This window comes from Taeniopygia guttata, chromosome 1, assembly GCF_048771995.1.
Source record: "Taeniopygia guttata chromosome 1, bTaeGut7.mat, whole genome shotgun sequence".
In the NCBI taxonomy this organism is placed as follows: Eukaryota; Metazoa; Chordata; class Aves; order Passeriformes; family Estrildidae; genus Taeniopygia; species Taeniopygia guttata.
In genome coordinates, this window is record NC_133024.1 from 34,509,443 (window position 1) to 34,536,688 (window position 27,246).

At 37.2% G+C, this 27,246-nt stretch overlaps 1 protein-coding gene across 45 annotated transcripts in view; it reads left to right on the forward strand.

The window, feature by feature from the left end:
• Nucleotides 1-27,246, forward strand: part of DLG2 (discs large MAGUK scaffold protein 2) — a 988,777-nt gene that overhangs the window by 934,951 nt on the left and 26,580 nt on the right. For 28 of the 45 annotated variants that reach the window (XM_030286703.4, XM_032751275.3, XM_072937115.1 and 25 more), the window contains 3 exons: nt 1,783-1,959; nt 11,022-11,097; nt 26,298-26,397. In XM_030286703.4, coding sequence (XP_030142563.1) covers nt 1,783-1,959; nt 11,022-11,097; nt 26,298-26,397 — 353 coding nt within the window. The remainder of the gene's footprint in view (nt 1-1,782; nt 1,960-11,021; nt 11,098-26,297; nt 26,398-27,246) is intronic. The other 17 variants (XM_032751277.3, XM_032751280.3, XM_032751297.3 and 14 more) reach the window with 1 other exon arrangement.

The following is a 27,246-nucleotide window of genomic DNA, read 5'->3' on the forward strand; positions in this document are numbered from 1 at the left end:
CTCAAAAAGTCTCTTGTCTGAGATCTGCAATCCCATTTTAATTAGCAATGCACATGATTACTCCAATCAAAGCTAGTCAGTGGCAAACATTGCCATCTGCATTCATCATTAACATCAGCCAGCACGATGACAGACACATTTTAAGTCAATATGTGGGCTCTGAGGTGCAAACGTCTGTTCAAGGACAAAGAATATTGTCATACTTTCTACTTCTCAACTTTTGAAAGACAACCTTCATCTTAGAACTTGCCTAATATGGAGCAATTCCAGTTTGGCATCAGGGAATGTTTTGCATCAGGGACATGAGAGTCTTGCTTATTCTCTGTAACAGAAAATATTGTCCCTTGTTTTGAGTGACTTAATTATGCCTGGAATCGGGATTGTATGATGTCTGCCCAGTATCCAGCATGGCCAACTTCTGGTTAGGGGTTTTGAGCTGTTGAATAGCTTCCATGGCAAGGTGCACAATTAATCAGTGAATTTTAAGACTGTTCAATACAGTGGTAAAACCCTGACTGCTGCCTGCTGCCAAGGGCAATGCCCACGGGATGATGTGTTGTGTGCCTCTCCACATATGCACTGCCATCTTCCAGGGATCTGGTGTCATCAGTTGGTTAAGAAGAGGTGTCTAATGACACTTAAATGCTTCTGGATTTATGAGCTTCTTCATCAGAGGTCCTCACAGGAAGCTGTACTTGAGAAGTAGCAGATGACCTAGTACCAGTAAGAGTCCTTTATGAATGTAAATATTTAATAAGATATAGTCAGGTTTTTAAAATAACTTTTCAACTGCTAAGCCATTAAATTTTTCCAAAGGGTACTTACATTCCAAGAACATTTACCAAAAAAGGAACAAGCATAAGTAAGCTTATGGATTATGTAAAATTCAGCAGTCTTTATCCTCAGAGAAGGGAATTATCTGGGTATTTCTGAAGATGTTAGTTCAAGACTTTAAACTCTTTAAAAGAAGACATATTTCAAGTAGCATTTTTCCTCTTCCTAAACCAGACTTGCCATGCACAGTTGGTTTGTATGAGAGCCTTAAATTATTTTGGTTGTATAGTCACAATTTTGAGAACTTATTTTAAAGTTCTCCACCTTATGAGAAGTAGCTTTGAGTGGTTTATATATACCCATAAAACTGCTACAATCATTCTTCGCAATTGCACTAGAATTTACAAATCGAATCCTTCTCACAAAAGTGCTTACCAGTGAAAAGATTGCCATAGCTTTCTTTCTGGCAATGAAAGAGTAGGGATTATTAGACATTTACTGGGATTTAATTGATGTAACATTTCTGCAGCCAGGATTATGATCATATTTTCTCTATAGGAAATAAACATCAGTTCTTGACAGGCATGATCTTTAAACAATATTTTACATGTGAAAAATATTCTGAAGTACTTTTTTCCTGTAAGAAATCAAGGTAGGTAACTTTTAGCTAGGTAACTCCAATGGGTGGAGTTACCTAGCTAAAAGCACTTGCTAGGTCTCACTCTCAGAAAGAGGGATACATATACCATGGTGTAGGTGCCAGGCATAGGACTGAAAGGCATAGGCTGAAAATTGGTATCAGATTTTACTATTCACTTTCTCTTACAGGAAAAAAAAAAAAAAGGCTTCCGTAAACACTTACTTCACAGTAGAAAGAGTTTTCCTCTGAGTAGGACCTTTCCTCTTGGAAAAGGTTACCTGTGACATAAAATATGAATAATTGTTTAGAAGTACATGTACCCAGACTGATCTAATCACCTGCTTTCATATCTTTATTTCCTTTCACAGAGCCATGTTTGACTATGACAAGAGCAAAGACAGTGGCCTCCCAAGCCAAGGACTGAGTTTCAAGTATGGAGACATCCTGCACGTCATCAACGCCTCAGATGATGAATGGTGGCAGGCAAGAAGGGTCACACTGGAGGGGGACAGTGAGGAGATGGGAGTTATACCCAGTAAGAGGAGGTGAGTTCTGCCTCCTCCTTCTTACCTCCTCGGCGATTATCTTAAAATATTTCTTTTTTTGCAAAGATGGGGTGAATAGATCTACTGAAAAATTGGGGGCAGTAAAGGAAAATCCCACAGGTATTTCAAGAGTTGGAAGACACAGTTTTTGCTGTGAGATTTAAAGCATTCAGGCTGTTTAGAACTGTACTGAAAAGAAACTCAGAAGGTGACTCAATTATTAATAACTTCATAAAGAAAGGGGAAAAGAAGGAAAGATCGCCATCTACTAAAGAGCTTCATAAAAAAAAAAAAAAGGAACCTGAGTCTGGGAATTTGTTCTGAATTTGAAGTGGAACACATGTTTTAATGTCAGGGTGATTAGCCATTGCATAAAACTGCTGAAGGATGTAATGAATGACTTGACATTTTTAAATCGAGACTGTATGTCTTTCTTTTGAGAGGGTAATAGAATTAAACTTCTCAGCCTGTGTGATGTAAAATATGGTGTTAAATTATATAATGGTCATCTTTGGCTTAGAAATCTGTTAATTTAATCTCTGCCTGCCTGGAAACTGATGGATAATCAATATCAAAGTAAATTTTTCATATCATGTAAATGAAGGCACTTTCATCTGCTCTCCAAGCTGAATCTGAATCTTTTGTGTCTGTGAGGGATTCGTGGTGACTGTCGGAGAGAGAACAGGTATCTGAATCTCCCTCATTGTTTCTATTGTTAATTCTGCCTAGATGCTTTTGTAAAATTGGCCACAAGTCTCTGATAGTATCAGAACTAGCACACAAAACAGTATTACCTCCTGGCTCTGTTGATAGTTGCTATAAAAAGGTCAAGAACTGAAAGGGTAGGAGGAAAATTAAATCTGTCAAAACATATTACATTTCTTTCTTTGCAGCAATGCCGTCATACTGAGTATAAACTTTCTATTCCTAGCTATTTCAGCTTTAGCACTAGTGTAAAAATGATCATGACTATTTTTTTATAGAGGGGAAATGGGATGCTTGGTGCTCCCTTGAGCATCTGCTACTGCTTCAAGTGAATTGGCCAAGGTACTAATAGAGCTAATGGTACTCATTGTTCTAAATCATGTAAAAGTAAACTAAAAAGCCATCAAATACCTTCTTTACATGAGCCCTGAAAAAACATTAATTTCTCTAATGATCATGTTTGAATAGCATCCACACTTGGTTTTTCAGTGAAGAGCCATTTTGGTGTTGTGTAATAGACAGAAATAAAAGGTTAGGTTGTAAGGTTAGGTTATAAGTTTCAAGGTGGAAAATGTGCCCATTAACCAGACTTAGTCTCTAAATACTGAAAAATGAATACTTGCCTGCTATTCATTGCTACAGTAAATACTGCTGTAATTACATAATTGGGCTATGCATGGGAAGAGAGAAGAGTTTATTTAATACTATGGTTAAGTGCACAAAGCTCACTCCTGTGTGGTGCCTACTATGAAAAGGTGCAAAAAGCTGTCGTACATATTAAAACAACTACAGAGGAAAATAGGACAAAGCTAATTAAGATGTGGAATTGTATATCGTGTAAAGTAGAAAGTGGTATGCGCCTAAAGCTTACTGGGTTACCCACACAGTGGTGTTTTCAAGGACAAAAGATAGAGGTTCTCTAGTCAAGGTCAGGCATATAAGAGAGCCTAGGAATAAGGTGGGGCTGAGAAAACACTAGTAGAAAATAAAATTTAAAAAAAAATGCCATATGAAAATAGGTTGGTTAAAACCTAAAAATAAGAGTCATGAATTTTAAAAGATTGAGGTACAGTTACCATGCCACTTGTCATCCTTATTCTTCACTAGTGAAGCTGAGTGGCCTGGAAAAATCAATGGCATCTGATTTTCTGTCTGCATGAATGTAATGATACACCTGAGCTGGAGTGGGAGGAGGTTGCTGTTATTTCAGAAAAGGTTTCAGTTGTACAATATTTTTTCCCAATGCACTGAAAAGTGAGTGCTGTTTCCTTTCTGTGGGTTCTGGATTATTCCTCAGCACTTGAGACTGATGTGCTCTTGCCAGCATCTTCTGCGGTCATTTACACCACCCAAGGGGAGGATGAGCAATCAGTGCACATAGGGCTGAGTTACAGAGAGTAAAGCTAATCATACTCACCAGATTGTGCTAATTCAGAGTTCAGTTTCCTCTGCAGGTGTGGGTTATTGACTGTAAGAGGATTAATATAAAACAGAGTACCCCTGGAATTCATTTGACCAAATATAGACAGTTACAGCATGGAAATCCTCATTTTAGCTGTTGGCTCCAGGATGCCATGTCTCTTATAGTTTTTATGGAATGACTTCTATAGGCATTGCTTTGTGTATAATACAGCATATGTTATATCTTGCAGTAAAATATTGTTGTAGAAAGAAAGGAAGGAAATAAGAATATCTGTAGCTGTTTGCTGGGCTTGTCCTGCAAGCTAAATTTGCCATCATGTTGTAAATTAATTTTTATATTGTCTTATATTTTTTCAATCCCCAATTCATTTCTGTTCTTTTTTTTAAGGGCTTGGGGGCTTCAGGGGGTTGTGCTTGGAAGGGTTTTCTTTTGTGTTTAGATTCCTTTTACTGCTTGTGGAATGCTATTTTTTGCACTTTGGGTGAGTGACAGGCTACATAGATCCAGGAATTATTAGTACCAGGTTGAGTCTTTTGGCTGTCTGCTTTACTTCTATCTTACTTATACTTCCCTTGACTTCTGTCCAGCAACAGCTAAGATACAATTCCTGCATTTCCCATAAGTGAAATTATATATATATATGTGTGTGTGTGTGTGTGTGTGTGTGTGTGTGTGTGTGTGTGTATAGAAATATATATCTATATGTGTGTACAAATATATATGTATATAAACAGACATATTTCTTCTTGGAGATGCTGTGTAATGGTAATTGCTGTAATTGCTTTCCATGTGTTTAGGTCTTTTATTTTTTTACAGGCAAGCCCATCATACAATGACATTTTAGCATGAGCTGATTAGAAATAATAGGAATGATTAATCAAGACTCCTTACTCTTTTTCTCCTCTATTACTTATGTTCTATAAGCCAGCAAAAAAAATCATAATTTAGAATTATAGGGGAGCTGCCACTCATTAGTCTCTCCAGGTTTTTGGATACATTACCTCTTAGTGATTTAATAGAGTTTGAAAGCTTTCTTTTCATTAGATTTCACTACTTCTGCCAACATGTGGATTTTTTGCCTTGTTTATAGTTAAATTGCCAAGTCAGGCTTTAAGAGAGAGTTTTGGCGGGCAGCACTTTAGCAGGCGGGGTGTTACTGAAAGAAGCAGCACAAAGAAGTGAGAGGGGCCCCAAGTTTCTCCACTGGTACATGCAAGGACCAAGTCTCCTAGAGTAGTGAGCCAATGACCTCTGTGGAGATTATAGAAAAATAGATTTTAAGTATCCTGTGGTTCTTAAATATAATTGCAACCATTTCTACACCTGAAAACAACATTTTGTTCATTTGTCAGTGTATATTTGTCTGACTATAGCTGTTGTTCTCCACCACAGGACTGTGTTGCTAGTTGGGTAGAAACCAAATACAATGATATACAGCTCGTGTGGTATTGCGCCATGTTGGTGTTGGGAAGCACAGTACTTCAGCATGAGGCTGCAAACCACTTGAGTTGTGGTTTAATCATCACCAAGTAATTATATAGTATTAATTAATCAACATTTCAGGCCAAATTTCTCTTGGTTCCACATCTGCCCAAAAGATTTATCCAGGCTATGTTTAAGGTGACAGCACAATTATATCAGGCAGGGTCTCCGAGGTGAGGGAACATAACCACCTGCTCTGTGCCAATGTCTCGGGCAGCCTGCAGTATTGCCTGGGCACTATGGTTACATGTGTGAAGTGCTCCCTTATCACCAAAAAGTGCTATTTATACTAGAATGAAAAACAGAATTAGCTTTACAGTGGATTTTTTTCTACATTTGGATAGATATATAGATTTCGATTACACTTTCCACATAATCTGTGCTTTTAATCATAAAAATTTTTATTTGCCTCATTGCCCTTCTTATTATCCATTTAAAAAACAAATCAGCTATCTATAAAAGAGAAGCAGCAAGCTGAGCAGCCCATGTCCAAGATTGCCTCCCTATGAAAACACTCACATTAGTTAAAGGGAATTTAAAAAATGCATGAAACTAATGTGCATATATAATATTATTTTTCATTCTTAGACAGATGCACTAATTCAATAGTAAATAGATTTTAATTTGCTGTAGCATTGATTTTACACCTCCAGTTCTTTTCACTTTTTCCTTGCTGAGTGTCTGCACAGGGACAAGCTCCTACATTGCAAGCCCTCCACAACAGCAACCTCCCGCCTCATGAATGTCAAGCCTCAGCATTTTCTGTGCTGTGTGTATATCTGCCTGACTTGAGTCCATAGGTCTGGAATGCAGCCTGAGATTGCCCCAGAATGGCTGAGCATAAATTCTCACCACTTTTACTACTACTCCCTCTGCAGCCAACAAGGATTTGGCCTTAAAACACTGAAATAATTACACTAATCGTTCTGTTATCCTTCAGATGTGCGGTCTCAAAACTGCTCTCAGACTGGACATTATTATAAGATACCCACTTTCAGGTAGTTTAAGTACATCTGACTGCCAAATGTTATGCAACTTGCATCTCTGTTATACCAGCTGTAATAATACCAGCCTGATACTTGTGTTCTCAAATAGACGACTTTCTCCCCACAAGTACATGAAACCATGCTCTCCTTTCAGAGCAAAGTAGGGGGGAAAGTGCATAAAACCCAATGTTTCACAAACATTTAAGGACAAGGAGCAAGAGGTTTTCCCAGCACAGAAGTCCCTGTGGGTGAAAAGCCAGCTTAAATTTGTTGTTCTGCTCAGCTTGGCAGAAGGGCATGTTTATCCACTCAAATTATTTTTATTTTTAATAGTTTCCTATAAATCATCTACCTTTCTAAATAACGCTTAACATTTTAATCCTTAGATGATAAAACTTTTTAACATCATCTAAGCTTTGTCTAAAATAATTTTTCTGTCTGTACTCACTAATCTAATTGGAAAAATTTAATATGGAATGAAATTTGTATGTATGTGTAAGTATAAACTTCTTCCTGTGCTCATACAATGATGTGAAACTTCTGTGAAGGAAAGCAGCTGTTAGCTTTTAAACAGAATAAGGTTGTGCTACAATTTTATGAGAAGTCACTTCCTAATGTCATTAGGTCTCCTTTTCATAAATATTGACCAGGTGCTGAGCTGCTTTCTATAAGCAAGCCACTGCAGATGGAGAGCTGAACCAGAGCATGTTCTCTCCTACTGAAAAATGCATGTTTTGTGCAAAAATGCCACTCCAGGAAAATGCTCCAAAATAAGTTTGAGAATGGGAATCTCTTAGCAAGCTCAGATGTCACATCTTGAAGAGGATGGAAGCAATAAAAAGCTATGAACTGAGACCACTATTTGATTTATAAATACTGCATACATGTTTTTACTTATCTTTCACTTGATAGGCAAGCAAAACAAATAGAGTGCAAGTGACCTGGAAATGGTGAAGCAAGACAAGAGACATTTTCAAGTATCCATTTTACATTGCTTTCTTGTATTTGCTAACTCTCCTCACTACAGCACTCATGCTGGATTTGGAAACAACTTTCATCCTGCAAAACACCTCAATGCCAAATATGTGCAAATGAGGCTACTGTTACCATTTATTTCATTGTAGAAACAAGTTGGCAATTTGCATCTGTGTTCTACATCAGTGATGAACGCTATTATTGAAGATTAAATCATTTCTCACTTGATATTCTACCTCACCACTGTGAAGACTGATTAGTGCTTTTAGGAAGGCACCGACAAAAATCCCAGTGGTCCAGCAGTGTGTGATCACAGTTCATGTCTTGTTGAGTTATACTTTATTTTTTTCTTGTTTGCAGCACTTATGAAGAACTGAAAGTTTCATTTTGAAAAAAGAAAAATTTCACAAACCCTTTTTCAACAACTGTGTGTGCCCAGAAACACAAAGGCAGACAGATATTGCAGTGTAGTGAGTGTTGCATCCCATTAATAAGTTTCTCAAAAGAGTAAGAAGAGAACAGTATCCTAAAGAACTCCAATCTTGAACTTACTAGTGAGGGAACATGGAAGGTTGAAGTATATTTTCAATGTACTGCTCCACTTCTCTAGCTTTACATAACAAGGAGAGTGAATCCTGACCATTTCTGAACTAAAAAGGGCCAAGAGGTATCTACCACCAGGAATGTTTTCAAGAGAAAGGGAGCATATAGAATATACTCCAACTGTCCCAGATCTCAGATGATCTCAGGTTATTTCCCTGTACACAGCAGTGTTTCTGCACGCAGCTATTCTTGGAGAGTGGGTGGGAAAATGGAGGTGAACTCCCCATAAGTTGTGCTAGGGTGATACTGTCTCCACATAGGACTCAGAGCTTTTCAGCTCCAGTCATGTTTGAATTTTGGATGTAGGTTTCTTTGAATATTTCTTGAAACCTCTTTGAGTTTCAGGCACTTTTGAAAATGGGACTGAACCATTAAGTTGTTTTGGAAATCATAGCCATGCTTTCCTTATCCCTTAGGCATAGCTCTATCAGGCAAATACATAATTAGAAAGGGTCATGGCAGCAATGTGTACATCAGGCAAGTCAGAGTTGCAAGTCTGGGCCCTGCAAATCAGGGAGATAGGAGTGCTCCCCTTCACTTCATGTTATTGCTCAACTCCCCATAATCCTGCTTTGCCCAGCAGAATTGGAAACTGGTTAGCATGTTAAGTGAAACATTTCTTTCTTAAAAGCACTTTCTTCAGCTGATGGATCAAAATGTTTAAATGATGATCAGTTGTTGTAAACTAAAACAATGTAATGAATTTACGCTCATATGTTGTTTGGACATTCACAATGTCAGCTGCTGCAAATAACCCTTTAGACCTAAACTCCTTTCTTCTTGGGGAACAAAAAAACAGTCAAGTTTATTTTTTGTTAAATAAAATAATTACAAACCTGAAAAAAAGTGGTAAAAGTGTTTGAGTTAGTGTTCCTTTAAGTAGTGTCTTTTCTAAGAGCTAGATCAACAAATCTAAAAGAACAGATGCTCAAAATTTTGTATCTTCACCAGTTTAGTTCCCTTTTTAACTCTGTCTATGACAAAAATTGTCCCTGTATCTCAGATGAGAAATTCTAAGAACATCTTAGTTCACTGAAGTCCTGCACCCTGACTGTTTCAACAAAGACTAAATCTTTGGAGAACCAAAACTAAATTCCAAGAATTCTCCAGAGCATGTAAAACTAAAGCTTTTCGGAAATTTGGGCTCATTCCTTCAGGAGAAAGAGAGGTATATTCCTAACACTAGAGCAACCCACTGCCACAATGCAAATTCCAGACCAAAGACATAAAGGGAATAGAGCACCTCAGCTGAAGAACTTCAATATTCTATTATAAATTTGCCAGACCCATTTATTCTGTCCTTGCCTTTTTCTAACAGCTGATCCATTTTACTGACAGTTCAGGCAGCACAGGTAGCAACAGTAATGTAGTCAGCCTGAGACAAAGAAAATTTCAGCTTGTAATTTTACATTTCAGCTAAATTATAAGTAACTGAGAGCAGTTTTATTGTGGAAGGTGTCACACAAATTGTAATGGAAGGCAACATTGTGTGCTGCCCTTAATACAGTGCCAGATGATGAAATGTTTGGAACATTCAGTAGGCATGCTGAGCATGTATGAACATTGTTGTTATGTTTGCCTGAAGGAATAATGGCACTTAATGGCATTACTTAAATACTTCTCAGAACAATGCAGAATGTTTCTGCAGCTCCTCGTCTGCTACACCTCTAGAAAGTAGTGATGCCTCCATGACTGCTAAAGCAATTATGACAAACTTCATAAATAAGATTAATTCTTCAGGATTAATTTCCAAATTTCTTTATGCAGTGAATAAGAAATTAAGTTAAAAGTATACGTTTTAGGAAGTTAGGCAGGGCTGGAATGAGTTTAAATGTTAAGATAGATTAATAAGTAGAATATTGTGTTCATTTGTGCTAATTATTTCCTTAGAAGGCATCCATCCTATTTAGGCAATTACACAGCCTCAGTCCTATTTAGGCAATTACACAGCCTCAAGTCTTCATTTCTTACTGGTACTACCAAGGGACTTCATCTGCTAGTTCAAGTTTGAGACTGTTCATCTGTTTTTAATAACATAGATTCAGTTCGAAAGATGCTCTTGAGCTGTTTCCATGTGAATATTCCACACTCACAGAGAAATGCATTTAATCTAAATTTAAACTGTAGCTATAGTAACCAACATTCACTGTGTTTCAGGAGGGCATGTATAAGCCTACTCAGACAGAAGGAAACATGTTGTGTTAATTATCATTCTATCAAAACTCTACAGTTTGTATTTTGGAAAATAATTATCAGAAATTATTAATTCCTACTACCTAGGCTTAGAAGCAAGAGGTTTGCAGGCATGTATTCTAATCTCTTATAAGCTGCCTTTGTGGGATTCGATGGAGATTTCCTAGAGCAATCCTCAGTCTTAACAAATAGGGTTAGTGTTTCACTTTCAGGTAGATGATCAGAATTTTTACTTGAGCCAGTCAGTGATAGATTCTGTAGATGATTTTGCAAAGGTAGATAATATCACTTTTACAATAATGTCCATATTAATCAAGGTGAGCAAGGACATGTCCTTGTTTCATTCCTCTGAGCATAGAACTCTAAATGTTGCCTGATTTTTGAACAGCTTAAATCAGAGAGAGTAAATCTGTCCCCAGCATGCTTTTCCCAGACTCCCATGTCTGTGGAGAGGCAGTGCTGTTCTGCTGGTGTAGGGCAGCCAAGACTCCTCAAACCCAGTCCTGCATTTGCCAGAAAACTGCTGCCTGGCTGAGGAAGTGACCTCTCCATTTCAATGTATGAAATCTGCTTTAAATGTTTACTTCAGGTATAGTAAGTTGCTGATGGTCTTGGGAGAGCAGGTATCAAATATCTCATTCAAAATGCTGCTATAATCAATGTGTGTTTCTTCATTTGTGTTTTTGTTTCCCCAGAGTTGAAAGAAAGGAGCGTGCACGTTTGAAGACGGTGAAGTTCAACGCAAAACCTGGTGTAATTGATGCCAAAGGGGTACGTAAATACTGCAACCTTTTGAAATTGCACTTTACAATTGTTTTATCCAGAGTAGAAAAAATTTTAGCAACATAAGGAATATTTATTTAACCAAGACCTGCAGTATAGTGAAATGTCGATCAGAGATTTGTATGATATCATCTTTGGAATAATTATTCTTTTTATAATAATACTGAATGACAGTGCCTCCTAAGGGGAAGATACTAAGAAAATAAAGAGCATTCCATGATAGCTGTGATTTTATTTAAACAATGGATAGAGAAGAAAAGACTTTAAAAATGAATGTAGATGGATAGCAGTTTAATGAAATAGGACCAGAAGTGTAAATTCCCTGGCTTCAAAAGCTGTTAAATCACAAACCAAAGGTTGTAAGTTAAGGAGTCCTGGATAGAAAAAATGAGATTTTGGGTGTTCTGCTTTGACAGTTGTGACAGACATTGAACACAGGTGTGTTTCACACCAGACACCAGTGGCCAAACAACACAAAATGTACAAGTTCTGTTCCTCCAGCACTGCCTGGACAGAACAGGTCTCCTGCTTCTGTTTTATTGTGCCCAGGTCAGCACTTCTCATTAGCCTGATGGCTTCTATCCTGTCTGGTGCCATCTGGCTGACAAGTAGTACAGCAGAAGAAATGCCCACAGCCCTGGCTGTTAAGGTTTATTTTTCTGCTGAAGAGTAGCTTGCAGTTGTAGCAGTAGTGAATACTTGACATTTGCAGGGATTTATTTTTGAAACCCATCCAGTTGGCATGTTTGGAATTTACAGCTGAGGGCTTCTGTGGGCAAACTAGGAGACAGAGCTTCAGCAGCTATGAGGGAAAAGTCCTGCTTGGCTGCAGAAAACAGAGCAGGGCCAAAACTGTGTGATGAGTGAACATGACCATAGGTAGGTGCTAGCAAGGGAAATAACCAAGTGGTTCAGCAGGTCCCTTCCAGACCTGTTATTCATGTGGTCTTCTGCCTAGTTTGAAATTCTCCTTCTTAATCTCTTCTTCCTTCATTTTCCCTCCATAATGGTAATACTAGTAATTCCCTTATTCTGTCCTTTCAGACAGATTGGCAGGGTAAGAAATTCCTCTTCCCATGGACACAGAGTTCCTAGCATAGAGGTTCCTAAATCTCTACACACCAGTAAAATAGTATATCATACTTGCAAATACTTCCCTGATACTGCTCTACAGAAAAATCCCTGAATTCAATGCAAATGCAGAATTATTGCTTGAATATTGACTGAAATATTATTGAATATTGACTGAAACAAGTTTTCCAGACTTACAAGGGACATGGAACTGTACATTATTTGCACTTGCAGATAACTCAGTAAAAAATGCATCATAAAATGCACTAAGAAAAGACCAATTCATCTCATAGCATTTCTTTTGAAGTCAGAATTCCATTTTTTAGTTTGAAATGACCACTATATATTAATGTTGCCACTTATTTTGAGACATAATGAGTTTTATATTGCCAATGAAATCACTTCTTAAATGTCTATTTCCCATACATAATCAAAGCCGCAGGGGAATAATTCATTCATATCACTAATGATTCCTTTCCAACTGATTCTGTCAAGAATTTAATTACCTCTTGATTCCCCAAATTGTTTTTCCATTTTTGTCATCAGTGTAACATTAATCTTCCAGCCACTCAACATCAGTGTTTGATTCAGTGTTTAGGAAATTGTATAATTACAGGGCAAGACCACTGTAGCCTTTTGGGACCAAACCTTCCGTATGAAATGAGATATTCGAGTACACACATATATATGTGGATTGAAGGTGTCACTATTTCCATTTGGTCTTTCAGTGTCCAAAAAAAATGTCTACGAGTACACACTTTACATTTTTACTTTTTTTTTTTTTTTCAACTTTGGAAGAAATTTAGCCCAGATAAACAGTGCTGCAGTAGGCCTAGGAAAATACTTTTGTTTCAAAATCAAGCTAAAATTCCAATAGGAATGAGCTTATGTGGGTCTGTGGCTCATGTATTCATGACTGTGTGGGCAACCGTAAAGGTCTTAGTTTACTCTAAAGATGAAACCGGGAGAAATCTTTTCATGGAATATTTCTAAATTTGGCCAGGAGATGTGCATAAAAGCATTTAAAAATAATTTAAAAAACAAATCAAAACAACCAAAAAAACCTTAACTGAATACAGAGAATCTTTGAGGGTTTTGAACGGGTAAAAATGCACCTTACTTCAATTTTACCTGAGTCATCTCACAAGCCCTTCTACTGTAGAAGCCACATTCAAGAGCTAATAACCCACAGCAAAGGTTTCCTGAGAGAATAGCAAATTTTCTTTGAGATAACTATGATTTTAAAATAGAAACTGCCTAGTTATTCTATGAATTTATAAAGTCTTACGCATTTTCATCTTTGCTATATTTTTAATTCCATATCTGGAGATTAGATGCAAAGAAAGTGTTACAGATAGGGGTGACATTTGTAGTTGATCAGCTCCTTGTCTCTCACTAAAAAAGGTGTTTAAGAATGCTCAGCAATATAGTTAACAAACCTGTTTATAGGAAGAGCTAAAGGATAATCTTTCCAAAGGCCCAAAGTTCCTCTTATTTCACACCAAACTTGTAGGTTACTTCAGCTATAAAATTAGTGCAACACTTCTTAAAAATGTAATTTAGAATATTTATATTACTTTAGATTTGTTTCACTGGACTCCTCCAATCCATGCCGTGTGAAATTAAAGTCTACAAAATCAGAATAGCTACAGAAACAGGGAATGTGAATCAAAATTAGGGAGCTCTAGGGAAACCTTCTGGTCTCAAGTTTAAATAAGGCCACAGATAGTACGTTTTCATGCAATGCATAATTGAATTCCCATGCTCATTATTACAGGATATTGCATAAAAAATAAATTGAAAAGGAATTAGGTAGGTTAGCAAGTAGCAAAACTAATGCAATTTTAAAACTTTTGTCATGTAACTCAGAACATACTAATTTTTGATTTCAAGAAGAGATGTTATAAAAGGGAAAATGATCATATTACTTCTACTTTTCCTTTTAAACATCTGTTACTGGACAGTGCCAAAAAGCTGCTTGGCTAACTGGATCTCTGGCTTAACCCAATAGGGCAACTTTTCTTTCATGTTCTGTTTGTTCTGACCCAAAGAAATTTATTTGTTCAGGCTCAGAGACATCACCAGAATCCAGGCCCTGTGAACACTTAAAGATATCAGACCAGTTAGAGATGGTAACATCTATATAGTAAGGAAAAGAATACAAAAAACGGTTATAATCAGTTTCATTTCACCAAGCAAAGATTGTGCTTCTATTGTCTTGACCAAGTTCAGCCTCTGTCTTCATTCTTATAATTGTTATAGTGAACCTCAGCATTTTTTCTAATTGTTACTGATGGCGGCTGGTGCATCAAATCCACTAAATACACTGCTTTGGTTTCCTACAGCCACTACTCTCTGCTACAGCAAAGGACAGGGTTTCCAGGACACTGGAAACATTTAAAATAAATTAAATTAAATTAAAGGAAGATAAGATAACATAGTTATGAATTCCTAAGCATGCATTTGCTTTCTCAGTCCTTGGGCTCACTGGTCTATGGATAATCAATGGAAAATGGAGCAGCCCAAAGGTTTATGTCTGATATTTTTGCTGGAGGAAGCTAAATAAATTATGTAAGCACAAAATTCATTAAAAAGTATGTTTTATCTTTTATCTATGTTGAGCTCAAGATCATATCCCAGGTATCTTCTGATGCTCACCTTTTCACCAAAAGGAGCAGAGCATGTGAGTAGCTCTGAACAGGGTTGTGTATCTACCACAACAGCATACTGAGTTCAATATACCACAGACTTCAGACTGAACAAATATAGCCTTTCCTTTTCTAATCCTAAAACCTGCAGTTGTTGAGGGCTTTTCAGATTTTTTAGTGAATCAAACAGTGTCAAGTGACAGAAATATTGCAGGGGCAAAAGAGACTAGCCAGTAATCCGCTTTTTTCTTAACTGTTGTAATTACAACAGGTCTTTCAGGAGACAAAAATAGCTCCTTTTGATTTTCTCCCTGTCAGATCACACAGACTTCCTTGACTGTCTCTTGAAAATATTCTGCAGTTGAAATCACAGCTCTTGGAAAGACTTTTAGCAACACCTCAGTTTACTAAATATTTATGGGTGTTGCCTGTTTCCAGAGATGTGTTGAAATATCAGCAAAAATGTAGATAAAACTTAATTTTATACAGAGAACTGGTTTATTTATACCACATGCCTTTACATTTCACATCTTATCTGGCCAGTGACTCCAGGATATTGTCTTATGTACAAATACTCTATTTCGTTTCCCAATGAAATGAAAGTGATGTCCCCCACAATTTCCCTTTTTAATGTGTGTGTCAGAGTGTGGGGAGATATTCAGCCCATCTTTACTGGGAAGCATTCCCAGAAGGGTGCCTGCCCTAGTGAGGATGCTCAGCAGGGTGCTGAACAGGGATGAGGTGCTTGCCAAGTAAAGGGACAGCTCCATCCTTCCAAAATCCCTTCCAGCTCTGCTGCTTATCAGCAGTGCAGGTCCTGTGCTGTGACCCACACCACACTGCTCCATCAGTACCCATTAGGGTTTTTTCCTAGTGACTTAGCTTGTGATCCACAGTTCTTTTCAGATTCCAGTCAGATCACCTACATCACACTCACCACCTCTTCAGTGTCCTCCAAATGAATTTATTACGATTGTCAGAAGTTTGATAGCATTTAACAATATTTATTATGTGCAGATTCTGTTTACAGATCCCACAGATAGCTGAAATGTAACCTTGCTTTATTGTCATTTTAGCAACATTGCACTGAGGCAGGAAAGGAAAAAGTCAAACCCGACTGAGATAGCAAATTTGGTATTGTGGGGTAAACAAAACCCTCTGCATATTTCATGCGCCTCTCGTCCAAGTGTCAAAATCCAGTGACTGACAGGACTTGATACAAAGGACATCTTTTGACAATTTATTAAGTATTTAAGGGGGTAGGGGAGAAAGCCAAGCAAATAAACCTGCATATTTCCAAACCATTTGTGCTCTAGAAAATTATTCTATTTTCAGCCTTGGTCAACAAAACAGAGCAAAACTGGTCTTTGGGAATCTCAGGTCTCTGCCCCGAGAGTTTCTTCTGTAACTTCCTCCTGTACCCTGGATTTGTCTAATCTCTGCTTAAAGACCTGCCACAACAGATATTTCATATTCTTCCCAAACAGCCTACTTCTGTGCCTCATTCTCCTCATTCTTAGAAATGGCTGAACTACTACAGTTTAACCCTGTTTTTATTTCTTCTTCTATGAGTGTGTCTGGAAATTTGATTATTTGTCTTTGTCACAAAGCAGAAGCTGCAGTCACACCTGCCCTGCTCTCAGGTACAGTATCTGTGCTAATGGTTTACCAGGGCAGATCTGGGTGTATTAATGCAGAGAAAAAGGCAGTTATCTCAATTTAATCCCTGACTGAAAAAAGCATAACAGTGTATTAGACTGTCTATTCCCTCTCTCTGCCTAATGAAGATTTTTCTTCTAAAATCAATTATTTACTAGGCTTCAGTTTTCTAACTGTAAAGGTTCCCCACCTTTGGGGACAAGCAGTTCTGTAGTCCATAACCTGAAAGTCTTCCACATATGCGGTGGGTTTTGACCAACTTTTCTTTGCACTTCTTTTCTAAAGATATTTGACACAATGAACAGATTTCCTAAAGTGATTGGTACTGGGACAAATATAAAAATAGAGGAAAATACACAATCTGAGTACATTCAAAAAGCTGCTGATTTGGAGAGCTCATTAGCACTCAGTTTGTAGTTTACAGGGTCATCATTCCTGAGAGGCAAAGGGGATTCCTCATTCCAGGCTGCAACTTCCTCACAAGGGGAAGAGGAGGGACAGGCCCTGATCCCTCCTCTGTGGTGGCCAGTGACAGGACCCAAGGGAATGGCCTGAGGTTGAGTCAGGGAAGGTTTAGGTTGGATATTGGGGACAGGCTCTTTACTCAGAGGGGAGCTGGGCACTGAACAGGCTCCCCAGGGCAGTGGCACAGTGCCAGCCTGACAGAGTTCAAGTGTTAGGACAATGCTCTCAAGCACATGGTGTGACTCTTAGAGATGGTTCTGTGCAGGGCCAGGAGCTGGACTCTATGATCCTTGTTGGTCCAGTTCAACTCAGGATATTTCATGATTCTATGGTTTTCTCTTTGTTGGATTTAATTTCTGTCAAAGCTTTAAGATCTCCAAAATAGGGTAACATTCAGTGTCATGGAAGAATCAGATCTCAGCATTGTTCTTGCTTGTGGAACAGCTTGTTTCTGGAAGGAGATTACTTCTTCCAAACAGGAGTATGCTGGAATAGCATTCCTATAGCAGGAAATTAAACTCAAAATAAGCTACTCCCACTGGATGACTGCCGGTAAAGGGCACCCAGCTTTTACTGGGAACCATCACATCTTGGAATCCGCACAAGCCAGGGATGATGTGTAGGGTATAGAACAAGGACTTCATCACACACTCACAGCGCTAAAGCCGACTTCCCTCTCTAGCCAGGACAAGGAGGAAAATCTGAATCTAATTTGTCCAACTGCCCTTTCTCTTTTATGAGTTTTCACATCCTCCACAGCTCTGTCTTCACACTTTGTGATGGAGCTGGTGCCAGGCAGTGGATGCTGGCTGCATTTTTGGATTGACCTGACCCTGCAATATTGGGCTGCCCTGGCCATTCCCCTTGAGCTGAACACCTTTTGCTCAGCATTTCTCCAAGGTACATTAGAAATAGTGCTGTCATCAGCATCTGCTTCACTCATGTGCTGGAGTAATCAAATGAAATTCAAGTGATAAAACAGCACATAGCCAGAAAGATTTAACTGTATGGATTCTTGTTGTTCCAGGTTACCTTGAGGCACCCCACACAGCCATGCAGTAATTTAAAAATAATGCAGTAATTTAACAATAATACCTGTTGAGTCCAGGTACAGTCAAAAATAAAGGAAAATGAGTCTTCAATTTTAATTTATATCATAGCAGCTGTATTGGCTCTGGCAGGGAACTCATATGCTTAAATAATCTTGGTTTTTAAGAAGGTTAATCAGTTCTAGAAATTGTGGAAAAACAACTGTCAGGTAAAATGTGAGACTTTTACCCAGCTGAAGTGAAGAAATATGTTTCTGTGGCTTTCTCTGAAAAATCCAGTAGAGTATTTGAAAAAAATTCTTTCAAATTAAAGTTTCTTTCAAATTAAAATTAAAAGAAAATATTAAAGTAAAAATCTCTGTGTCTGTTTTCCATATTTCATTTTATTGAGAAGTAGAAATTCTAAATATCAGCCAGCAATTTGTAAGCAAATTGGATTAGAGTAGAAAATGTGAGAAATAAAGGATTTGTTATTAATTGATCCAGATGATGGAAAAGTATTTCTGCGTGTTGGTATCTTATTAATAATAAGAGTAGTTTTTCAGTTAATGAGCAATATAAACACATGTCTTTTATAGATTTTACAGGGTTTTTTTCTGTATTCTTTCTGTAATTCTGTTAACCGTGTCAAGTTTTATTTATAGAATAATATTGTTTCTTAGGTGGTCATAATATTAGGGACTATAGCTGTACTTCCTATCCCACAAGAATTTTGTACCATCCCTGCTTAGGTAAGAGAATTTTTTAGGAAAGTCACTTCCATAAAGATATGTAGTGCAATGTTTAAATCAGTCACAGATTCAATATAACAAAGTGAAAATATGCTAGCACAGGTAAAATACAAAAGTTTAGAGCTGAGAGTTAATTGTTTTTCTTCTAAGCTGTTCCAGCAGAAATTTGTGCTGAGCTGAACTTCATGCGTGGTCTATTTTTATAACTTGCTGTCTAATATCCTGAATTAAATGGTAGGAACTTTGTATGTGTTTATGGATAATGTCAAAGTTACTTGGGTTTTCTTCTAAAAAATTGGTTGAAAATAAAAATTTGTAGTATTGGCAGTAGATACAGTGAAAGAATTAGAAAGAGAACATTTTCTTCTAGTAAGATATCGCACAAAGATCCAGAAGTGTGGAGTTTAGCGTCAACACTCATCCGGAAGAGACATGCTCTATATTTCACATCTTTATTTCTGAGTCAGTTAAATTAAAGCAGCTCAGCGATTGCCTTAGTGACTCAGAAATCATGTTTTGAAGGTAATAGGGACACAGGAACTGGCACAGTCCATTTAACTCGATATCCTGCTTGTGAGACTGGTCATGTGAGATGAATTACTGCAAGATGTGGGAGCTTCCCCTCCTAAACAAACCTCAAACCAAATTCTTAGAGACTGACTTTGGGTTTGTTTGCCCATGCCTTTATTATTATAACTTCAACTGGAGGACCTAAATAAATCAATGTATTCAATTAAAACCAGGAGCCTGGCATGATTTGTCTGCTGAGCCAGACCCTTGCCATAATTCAGCCTGCTGTATCAGTCACTCTTCCTTTAACTTAAAAGGGAAGTTCAGAAGATTGTCTTGTCCAGCTATCTTTCCAGTTTGAAGGCATGTAGGTATTGTAAATATTTCTCCACTACTCCGTAACAAAGTAAGAGTAATAAACGTCCTTATGCAACTTATTTTGTGCATTGGTCCATTTAATGCAGTAGTTTGCACTTGCACAAGTGATTGCATGAATGCTTCCACAAAAGACAGTTATAAATGAACAAGTTGGTGTTTTTTTAATAACCAGCTTTTTTAATAACCAACAGATAAGCAACACATTCTGCAGCTTTTTTTATTAGTGAAATTAAGTCAAATGACTGGATAGAGACCAAAATCCTCCATTTCATTTTAAAACCTAAAGAAGCACCAGCAGTCAACCGGGAGTCAGAGTCTAAAAAATATCTAAGAAAATACCTTATCATTTCTAAGGAACGAAGTTCAAGTGGATAAGGATCCTACAGTGTTCTGTAGGAAAACCTGTGGGTCTGGGTGATCAGACAGTCCCGAATCTTTGCCATGTGCACACTATGCTACCTTTGATCTCTGGGGCTCTTCTGAAATTATTGTTGCACCAGGAGTTCTGGGACAAGGTTCACATGCACAAAGATTTATCAGTGGGATCGCAGCTGATGACACACATCTGCTCTAAGTGGGAAAGTTCCTTTTCAGAAAAAAATATTGACCAGCATAGAGGAACATTTAGGACAAAATTGCCAAACATCAAATACACTTTCTGATTCCAACTGGGGACTTGAGGAAGGAGAGGAATACCTTCACACGGCCCATTTGGCTGCAGTGAGCTTGGCTAGGTCCAAGCCCATGCTGGACCGCAGCACAACTCTGGTCTGTGATGAGATGCTTGTTCTGTGAGCATCTCATCACAGAAACACAGATGTTAGAGCTGGGAGAGGATTGTTGTTTAGCTCTTTTCCCTTCACCACCCCCTTCTCTCCAAGCACTGCAGTGTTATTCCCCACAGTACTTAAGATTAGCAGATTTGTTTTAAATGTGAAAAAATTATCTAGGCTTTTCCACTTCCCTTGGGGCAGATTATTCTACATCTAAATTGATTTCACTGTCAAGCAGCTTTGCCCTTTCTTATTTTCATGCTATCAATTCCAGTGCTGCTGTTTGAACAATTCCTTCCCACTTGTATCTTGGTGTAAAACCCATAGATAAGTGTGAATTACTTTGGCTGTCACGTAAGCAAGATTTTATGTTGGTGTTTCATCTTGCTTACATTGATATAACCATGCAAATTAGCATAGAAAAGTGCTCCCTTCATACCTTGCACCAAGTTAAATACAGGTTTGCAAAATTGGAAATACTGATTTTATGTGGTTTTCTTCAAAGTCTATTAGTCTTCTCCCCCAGTAGTTTATGTTGGTTATAACTGTTGTTTTCTCAGGAATTAAAATTGAGTTGCTGACAGACAACAAGCAATAATTCAGTCTTTAAAAAAAAAAAAAAAAAAGTATTCAAATGTCATTCCTATGAATACTAAGCCACCCTACCCTCGTCTGGAGAAGCTAGACAGCATGGAGGCTTTTACTTTTTCATTTTGGATTGCTAACACCCAAATCTCCCTACAACTTCATGGGAAAACTAAGCAAGCAGAGTTATTTTCATCTAAGTTTCTTCTCACCCAGTTGGTTCTCACTTACCAAAACAGATTATGGTACAAAAATTCAATAAGGAATGACTGTAGCCCAAGCTTGAAGTATCTAAGAAAACTGAAGGCTGAACTTAACAGAATAGTGATGTCCTTCCCCTTGCATCTCATAAAAAATCCTAGGGAAGTTGGCTAGTGCTGTTTGCCAGCATGTAACTGTGTGCAGACTGAGAATGAAAGATCAGCATCTCAGAGAATACACTCTGTGATCCCTGGACAGCCAGGCTTACAGTTGCCACTGTGACAACTCCTCAGTTTATCTTCTGCAGGGACACCATGGAGTGCTTTATGTGTGTGTGAGCCCAGGCCATGGTCAAGTTTGAGGTTGCATCAGGAAAGCAAGAATGGCTCAGTAACAGTGGCATTTTACCTGAAATTTCAAATTCATCATGGAGTGGGATTGCCAGGAGAAAAAGCCCATTATAAAACCAGTGAGGTGATATATATACTTCCAAGTATATGTTACAGTCCAAAAGTTTTCTTTCTGGTGTCAGTGCAAATTTTTGGTATGATGGGAGAGATTTAAAGTATATAATATAGAGATCTATAAAATTAAAATATTCAAATATAGGAATTTAACAGTGTTTGAGTGCCCAATCTGTTATTAAAGTCAGTGTTTAAATGAGTAAATGAATCTCCCGAATACAAAAAGTGTCAGCTAAATATAGAGAAAAGAATTACAGAGACATAATGTTGATAATAAATTGTGTAGATTTTTGTAGAAAGGTGAGTACATGAGGGTTTTTCATTTAATTTAGGCCAAAATCAGGTATTAAAAAGGAAGAATAAGAAAACCACATTGCAGATGAGACGTAGTAAAATTAATTTGTCATATACACTGCTAGACCAATCTGAGAACAAAACTGACATAATCATATAACATAAAAACTAGGTTAAAGCAGAGCTCTAACCTGCCTAAAATTAGATGGTATATGAAATCTATCTACATCCTGTAAAAAAGAATTTCACAGCCAGTGCTCTGGAATAGCTTTCTCTCAGGTGGTCCCTCTACAGTGGTTCCCAGCTCATGACTGAGGATTAGCATTTATTGAATGAAATGGCAAAAGAAAACATTCCTGAAACAGTTGGGAGTTTATTGGCTTTGAGAAAATACATTTCTTAGAGCAACAGAAAAAATCTTTCCCCAACATATTGGGATCTTCTGCAAAACCTAAAGACGACAACCTGTGTCAAGACCACATCTGCACTAAATAGTAGGGGTTGGATCAGCTACACTATGAAAAAAAATTTGGGAAGAAGCTCAAAGTAAACAATATAGTTGCCTATTGAAACTATAAAAACTATCAAATTACTGGGTTTTGTGATGTTTACCACTATGAAGAAAATTTTGAAATTGGATAGTTTATTTAATGTTACATGAAAATTTCCCTTGAAAACCACTACCCTATTAGCTGATAAGTAATATATATGGCTGCTGAGCCTGGGGAAAAACATTTAGAATACAAAACTGATGTTGACACAAAGAAGTACCCAAGCGAATTCTTGAGAAGCAGAAACACACAGTGGTTTAATGTCTGTCACAACCAGGCAAGGTTGGTATGTTTAACCCAGTCTTACATAACTGAGGACATCTGGGGATACTTGGTCAAGCAACAGTGCACTGTGCACATCACAATTATTTCCCTTGGCTTCTGCAAAACACAGTCTATGCTTAAGTAGTATCAAACAAGAATTCAGGGCACGAGTGAACACTTTCCTCCACTTTTTTTTTCTGAGAAGAGACTCTTTTCCATCACAGATCAAGTGCTGTGAATGATGTCACTGTTCTGTTGTCAAACAACATGAAAATTTCGTTTGCCTTTTAGTCTTAGGCACTCATCTGTTTAAAGTGGCTCTTACTGCTGTTGCCCAGGTTAGTGGTGATCTGTGTGATGGCAGTGACATATACAAGTAATTTATTGTACAGGTTTTTCACTGCAACTGAAATTCCTGAGTTATTTGCCATTACAGGTTTTTACATTATTGTGGTAAAAAACCTGCAACTTACAAGGAATCCATTTTCAGGCACTTTTTCGTTGCCTTTCAGAAACTCTGCCTGCATAAATCTGTTGAATCAGGCTAAGCTTGCTATCATAATTGCAATTCCATTGCATGCATTTTTGTATCAGGTGGAGAGATGGAAGCAAATACCTCTGTCTCATTTGTCCTACATCTATTTCACAGCTTTCCAGAAGCATATGGAGCCTATGGCTCCAGAGTATTTGACAGGTCCAAAGTTCCCATTGTAGTGAAATAAAATTTCTTAAATATACCTCTGAGTTTTGGAGTTTAACCTTGCCACAAATCCTCATACACATGGTCCTTTCTTAAAAAAGAAAATGCACACTCAGTGTTGGTCTCTACTCTTCCATCAATGGAGCAAAATCTTGAATTGATATGGTGTGTGCAATAGAAATATGGTTTTATTCTGCGTGAGTCTCCCTCTTCTTTCTTTGCCAAGCCCCTTATCTCTGTGCATTAGAGATATAAATCATGTAAATCATATAAATCATGGTATCTGTAAGAAGCCTTTTTGGGGTTGTCAGTAGGATTTCATATCCTTAAGGTGGAGACCATCAGCCTGACTTTAATACCATTTATACTGGATACAAAACCAAAGTCAAGGCTCTTGTCTTTGAGTCCTTGTGAGGAAGCATGCACTTAATTTAAGAAAATAAACACTTGGTAAGCTTATTCAGTTAATACTAAGGACTAATTATTTCTCTAAGTTTGCATAGTCAGACACACTTTCATGTTTTATAATACTTTACAGTTTCTTTGTTATTTAAAATATAAACCCTCTGACTACACCATGCTAGTACAAATGTTCATTAGCATGAATATACATGTTGATTAATTTATAGAAATATTATCCCATGCATAAACGTATTTGGTTATGGATATTAATATAATTAGATCAGCTTTATTTTGGGAAGAAAGCTTTTTACTGGTGTAAATACTGACATAGTCGCACATGATAGTCATCTGCTGTGAATTGCCAGTTTTTGATCATCCAAATTGAAGTGGAGCAACATCTTATTAAAGAAGCAACCCAGTACTTGAAACTGCAAAAGGAGAAAAAAGTTTATGTAACAGTATAAAATATCTGTCTAATTTGGTGTATACTGTTAGACCATGTATAAGTGTGAAAATAATATATGCTTTTCTGGTGAAAATGTACTTTCTGAAGATTTTGCTCTAGACTGTTGGGGAAAAAAATTGTAACAATATATATATATAAGTGTTATTTCTCATATATCTTCTGTGAAACACAGCATATTTATTTATTTATTTGATAATGTTCTCTTGAATTCCAAAGTGCTGTAATGAAGTTATTATAATTTTAAAACCCCCCTGCTTTTTGAGGTGTTATTGTTTATATATATTTTTTTCCCTTTTAAAGTTTGTAATGCCAATAGCATTACTATGTCAAATTCAGATAAATCATGACAAACAACATTTTTACAAACAAATGCTAACATGCCACATTCCTTTCTTTGGAAAAGTAAAAGAAATTATCACAGAAAACACATTTTAATTTACTTATATCCATTAGGTCATTAAAGTGATGTAATGCGCATGTCAGTCCTCCTTTCATCCATAGATTACTTTAATCCTTTGTGTGCTTTTTTTTTTTTTCCCCCCTCTGGCTTTCTTTCATACTTGCTTTGTTTTGAATTTGCATGCTCTCTGGATTATTTGTGCATGACCTCCACATTAATTTCACATTGAATGTTTACATACTCTGAGATATTTTCATGGATCATTTATTCTACATGTGCATTTTTTTCTTTGTTTTCAGTTACTAAACTTTAAATATGCTTGAAATGTAAAAGTGGTATGAAACTTTCGTGACATGAGTATCTATTTTAAGAGATTTTCAGTATCCATCTTTCAGAAATACATATTTTAAACCACATTTTATTTCATTATTTCAAAATGTAAGGAAATAAATTGTGTTCTAAAGCTCAAAATATATTCCATTGCAGAACTGAATCCAAATACAGGTTATATTCAATTTGAGCAATGGCAAACACATGAGATTGGTCCTTTAAGTGATTTAAGAAGGTCTCTGCTGTCTTGGAGGTCATCACTTGCTAAGTCCTGTGTCTATGTTTAGTGTAAGAGACGTTATAGGTCACTGTCTGACTGACAGCACAGATCACTTCAGACACTTTGTCTGCAGCTCTGTGTGCCCTCAAGAATGCCAGCTTCTTTAAACTGACTCTATAGGGACCCCATTTCCTTATTTAGTATCTAAAATAAATGTCCCAAGTAGGCATATGCTGTTTTTACACAGGATAGTGCTGTAAGTCCTTTCAACTATATATAAATTCAAAGAATTTATTATGTAAGAAACACCAATTTCTTCTATATTAATTTCTCATTTGAAGAATTACAGAAAAATATGTTGTTCAACATGCAATGAAATACTGCATATTAGCAGAATTCCATTTCTAAATCACATAGAACTTAAAGTATATCCAGAAAAACCTAATGCATAAATATACATCTATAAAATAGAACAAAGTTGGGTTTTTTTCATTATGCTTGAAAGAAGCATTAAAACACGTGTATGAAATTGTCAATAAAGAAGCCAAATAAGACATTATTAAATCAACAGCACCTACCAGTAAAGAATTTTTTATATTAATTGACACAGGGCTGAATCCACACACTACAAATCAAAGACCTCTGCTTTCCACATGATAGCCTATTCTTTTCAGACAGTTAATTAATTCTGTGCACAGTCTGCTGTGATTAAAGATGGATGGCTTGATCTCAAAGCATGCTGAACCATCTGTAGCCCTTCATCCAAACAAGCCAAACACTACAGTTTCCAAGTAAGGAGCTGTACATTGTGACTTCAGACCTCTAGAGTCAAATTGATCCAGTCTTCAGGAGCTTTACCTTCAAATTTCAGACCTCACAACACCTCTGATACTTTGCAGCCACTAAGTTTGTACTGATTTGAGTCACTACAGTTCTCTCCACTTTTACAAACTAGTTGTTTTGTCAGCATGAGTGTGACAACAATTAGACGTCCCTGTTTTTGCCCCATGCCTTTTCTCCTTCACAGTCATTCAATGACAAGCGTAAAAAGAACTTCATCTTTTCACGAAAATTCCCATTCTACAAGAGCAAGGAGCAGAGTGAGCAGGAAACAAGTGATCCAGAACGTAAGTAACCTCTTGGAGATGATGTCACATGCAGCAGCACAACAAATGGGTGACACGCATGGTACCAGTATCCCACACATCTAGGCAAATATCTGTCATAGGCAGGCAGGAGAGGTATTACTACTGTGACCAATGTATGACTGCAGTTTGGATCCAGCTTCTCCTTCCATCTCTGGAAATACTATTTTCAGAAGAATAAAGCAGTGACCTTTACTTTTGGAAGCGGAAATGCAGCTCCTCAAAGTTGTTGTGACACCTGTCATAAATCCAAAATTGTCTCTCAGAAATATTCCCAGATCAGAATTGGCTCAAAATATGGCAAATGTGATTTCTTTCACAATACTAAACTAATTAGCTTTTAAAATATCTATTCTAATCTTTTTTTTTGCCTTTGACTTTCATCAACTTGATTTCCATGGGCAGCTTCACTGAGAGTTTAACAATTAAGGGAAGCAACCATATTAATGGCTTAAAGAACTAAACTAGTTCTTGGAATGTGTACCATCACAAGCATTTATTGCTTGCTTAAATTACATGGGAACCAGCATTATTAAAAATATTTGCTAGTTCCAAGCCCAAATATTCACTTTTTTTTTTCTTAATAATTCTGTCCTAAATTTATTTGATGAGGATAGTTTCTGGAACTTTATTACCTGGTTGTTCCTTCTTCCTCACAGCTCCAAAAGGCGCATTTCACAGTCACTGCCTCTTTCTTTGGCTGAATTTCCATAGGATATAGGTCTAAATTTGTTTCAGAAAGAAAAGGCAGGGATCCAGATTGCTCAATCAACATGGTCAGTCATGGTAGTATCCATTTCAACTCCACTGACTTCTTCCTTCCTCTTCTGC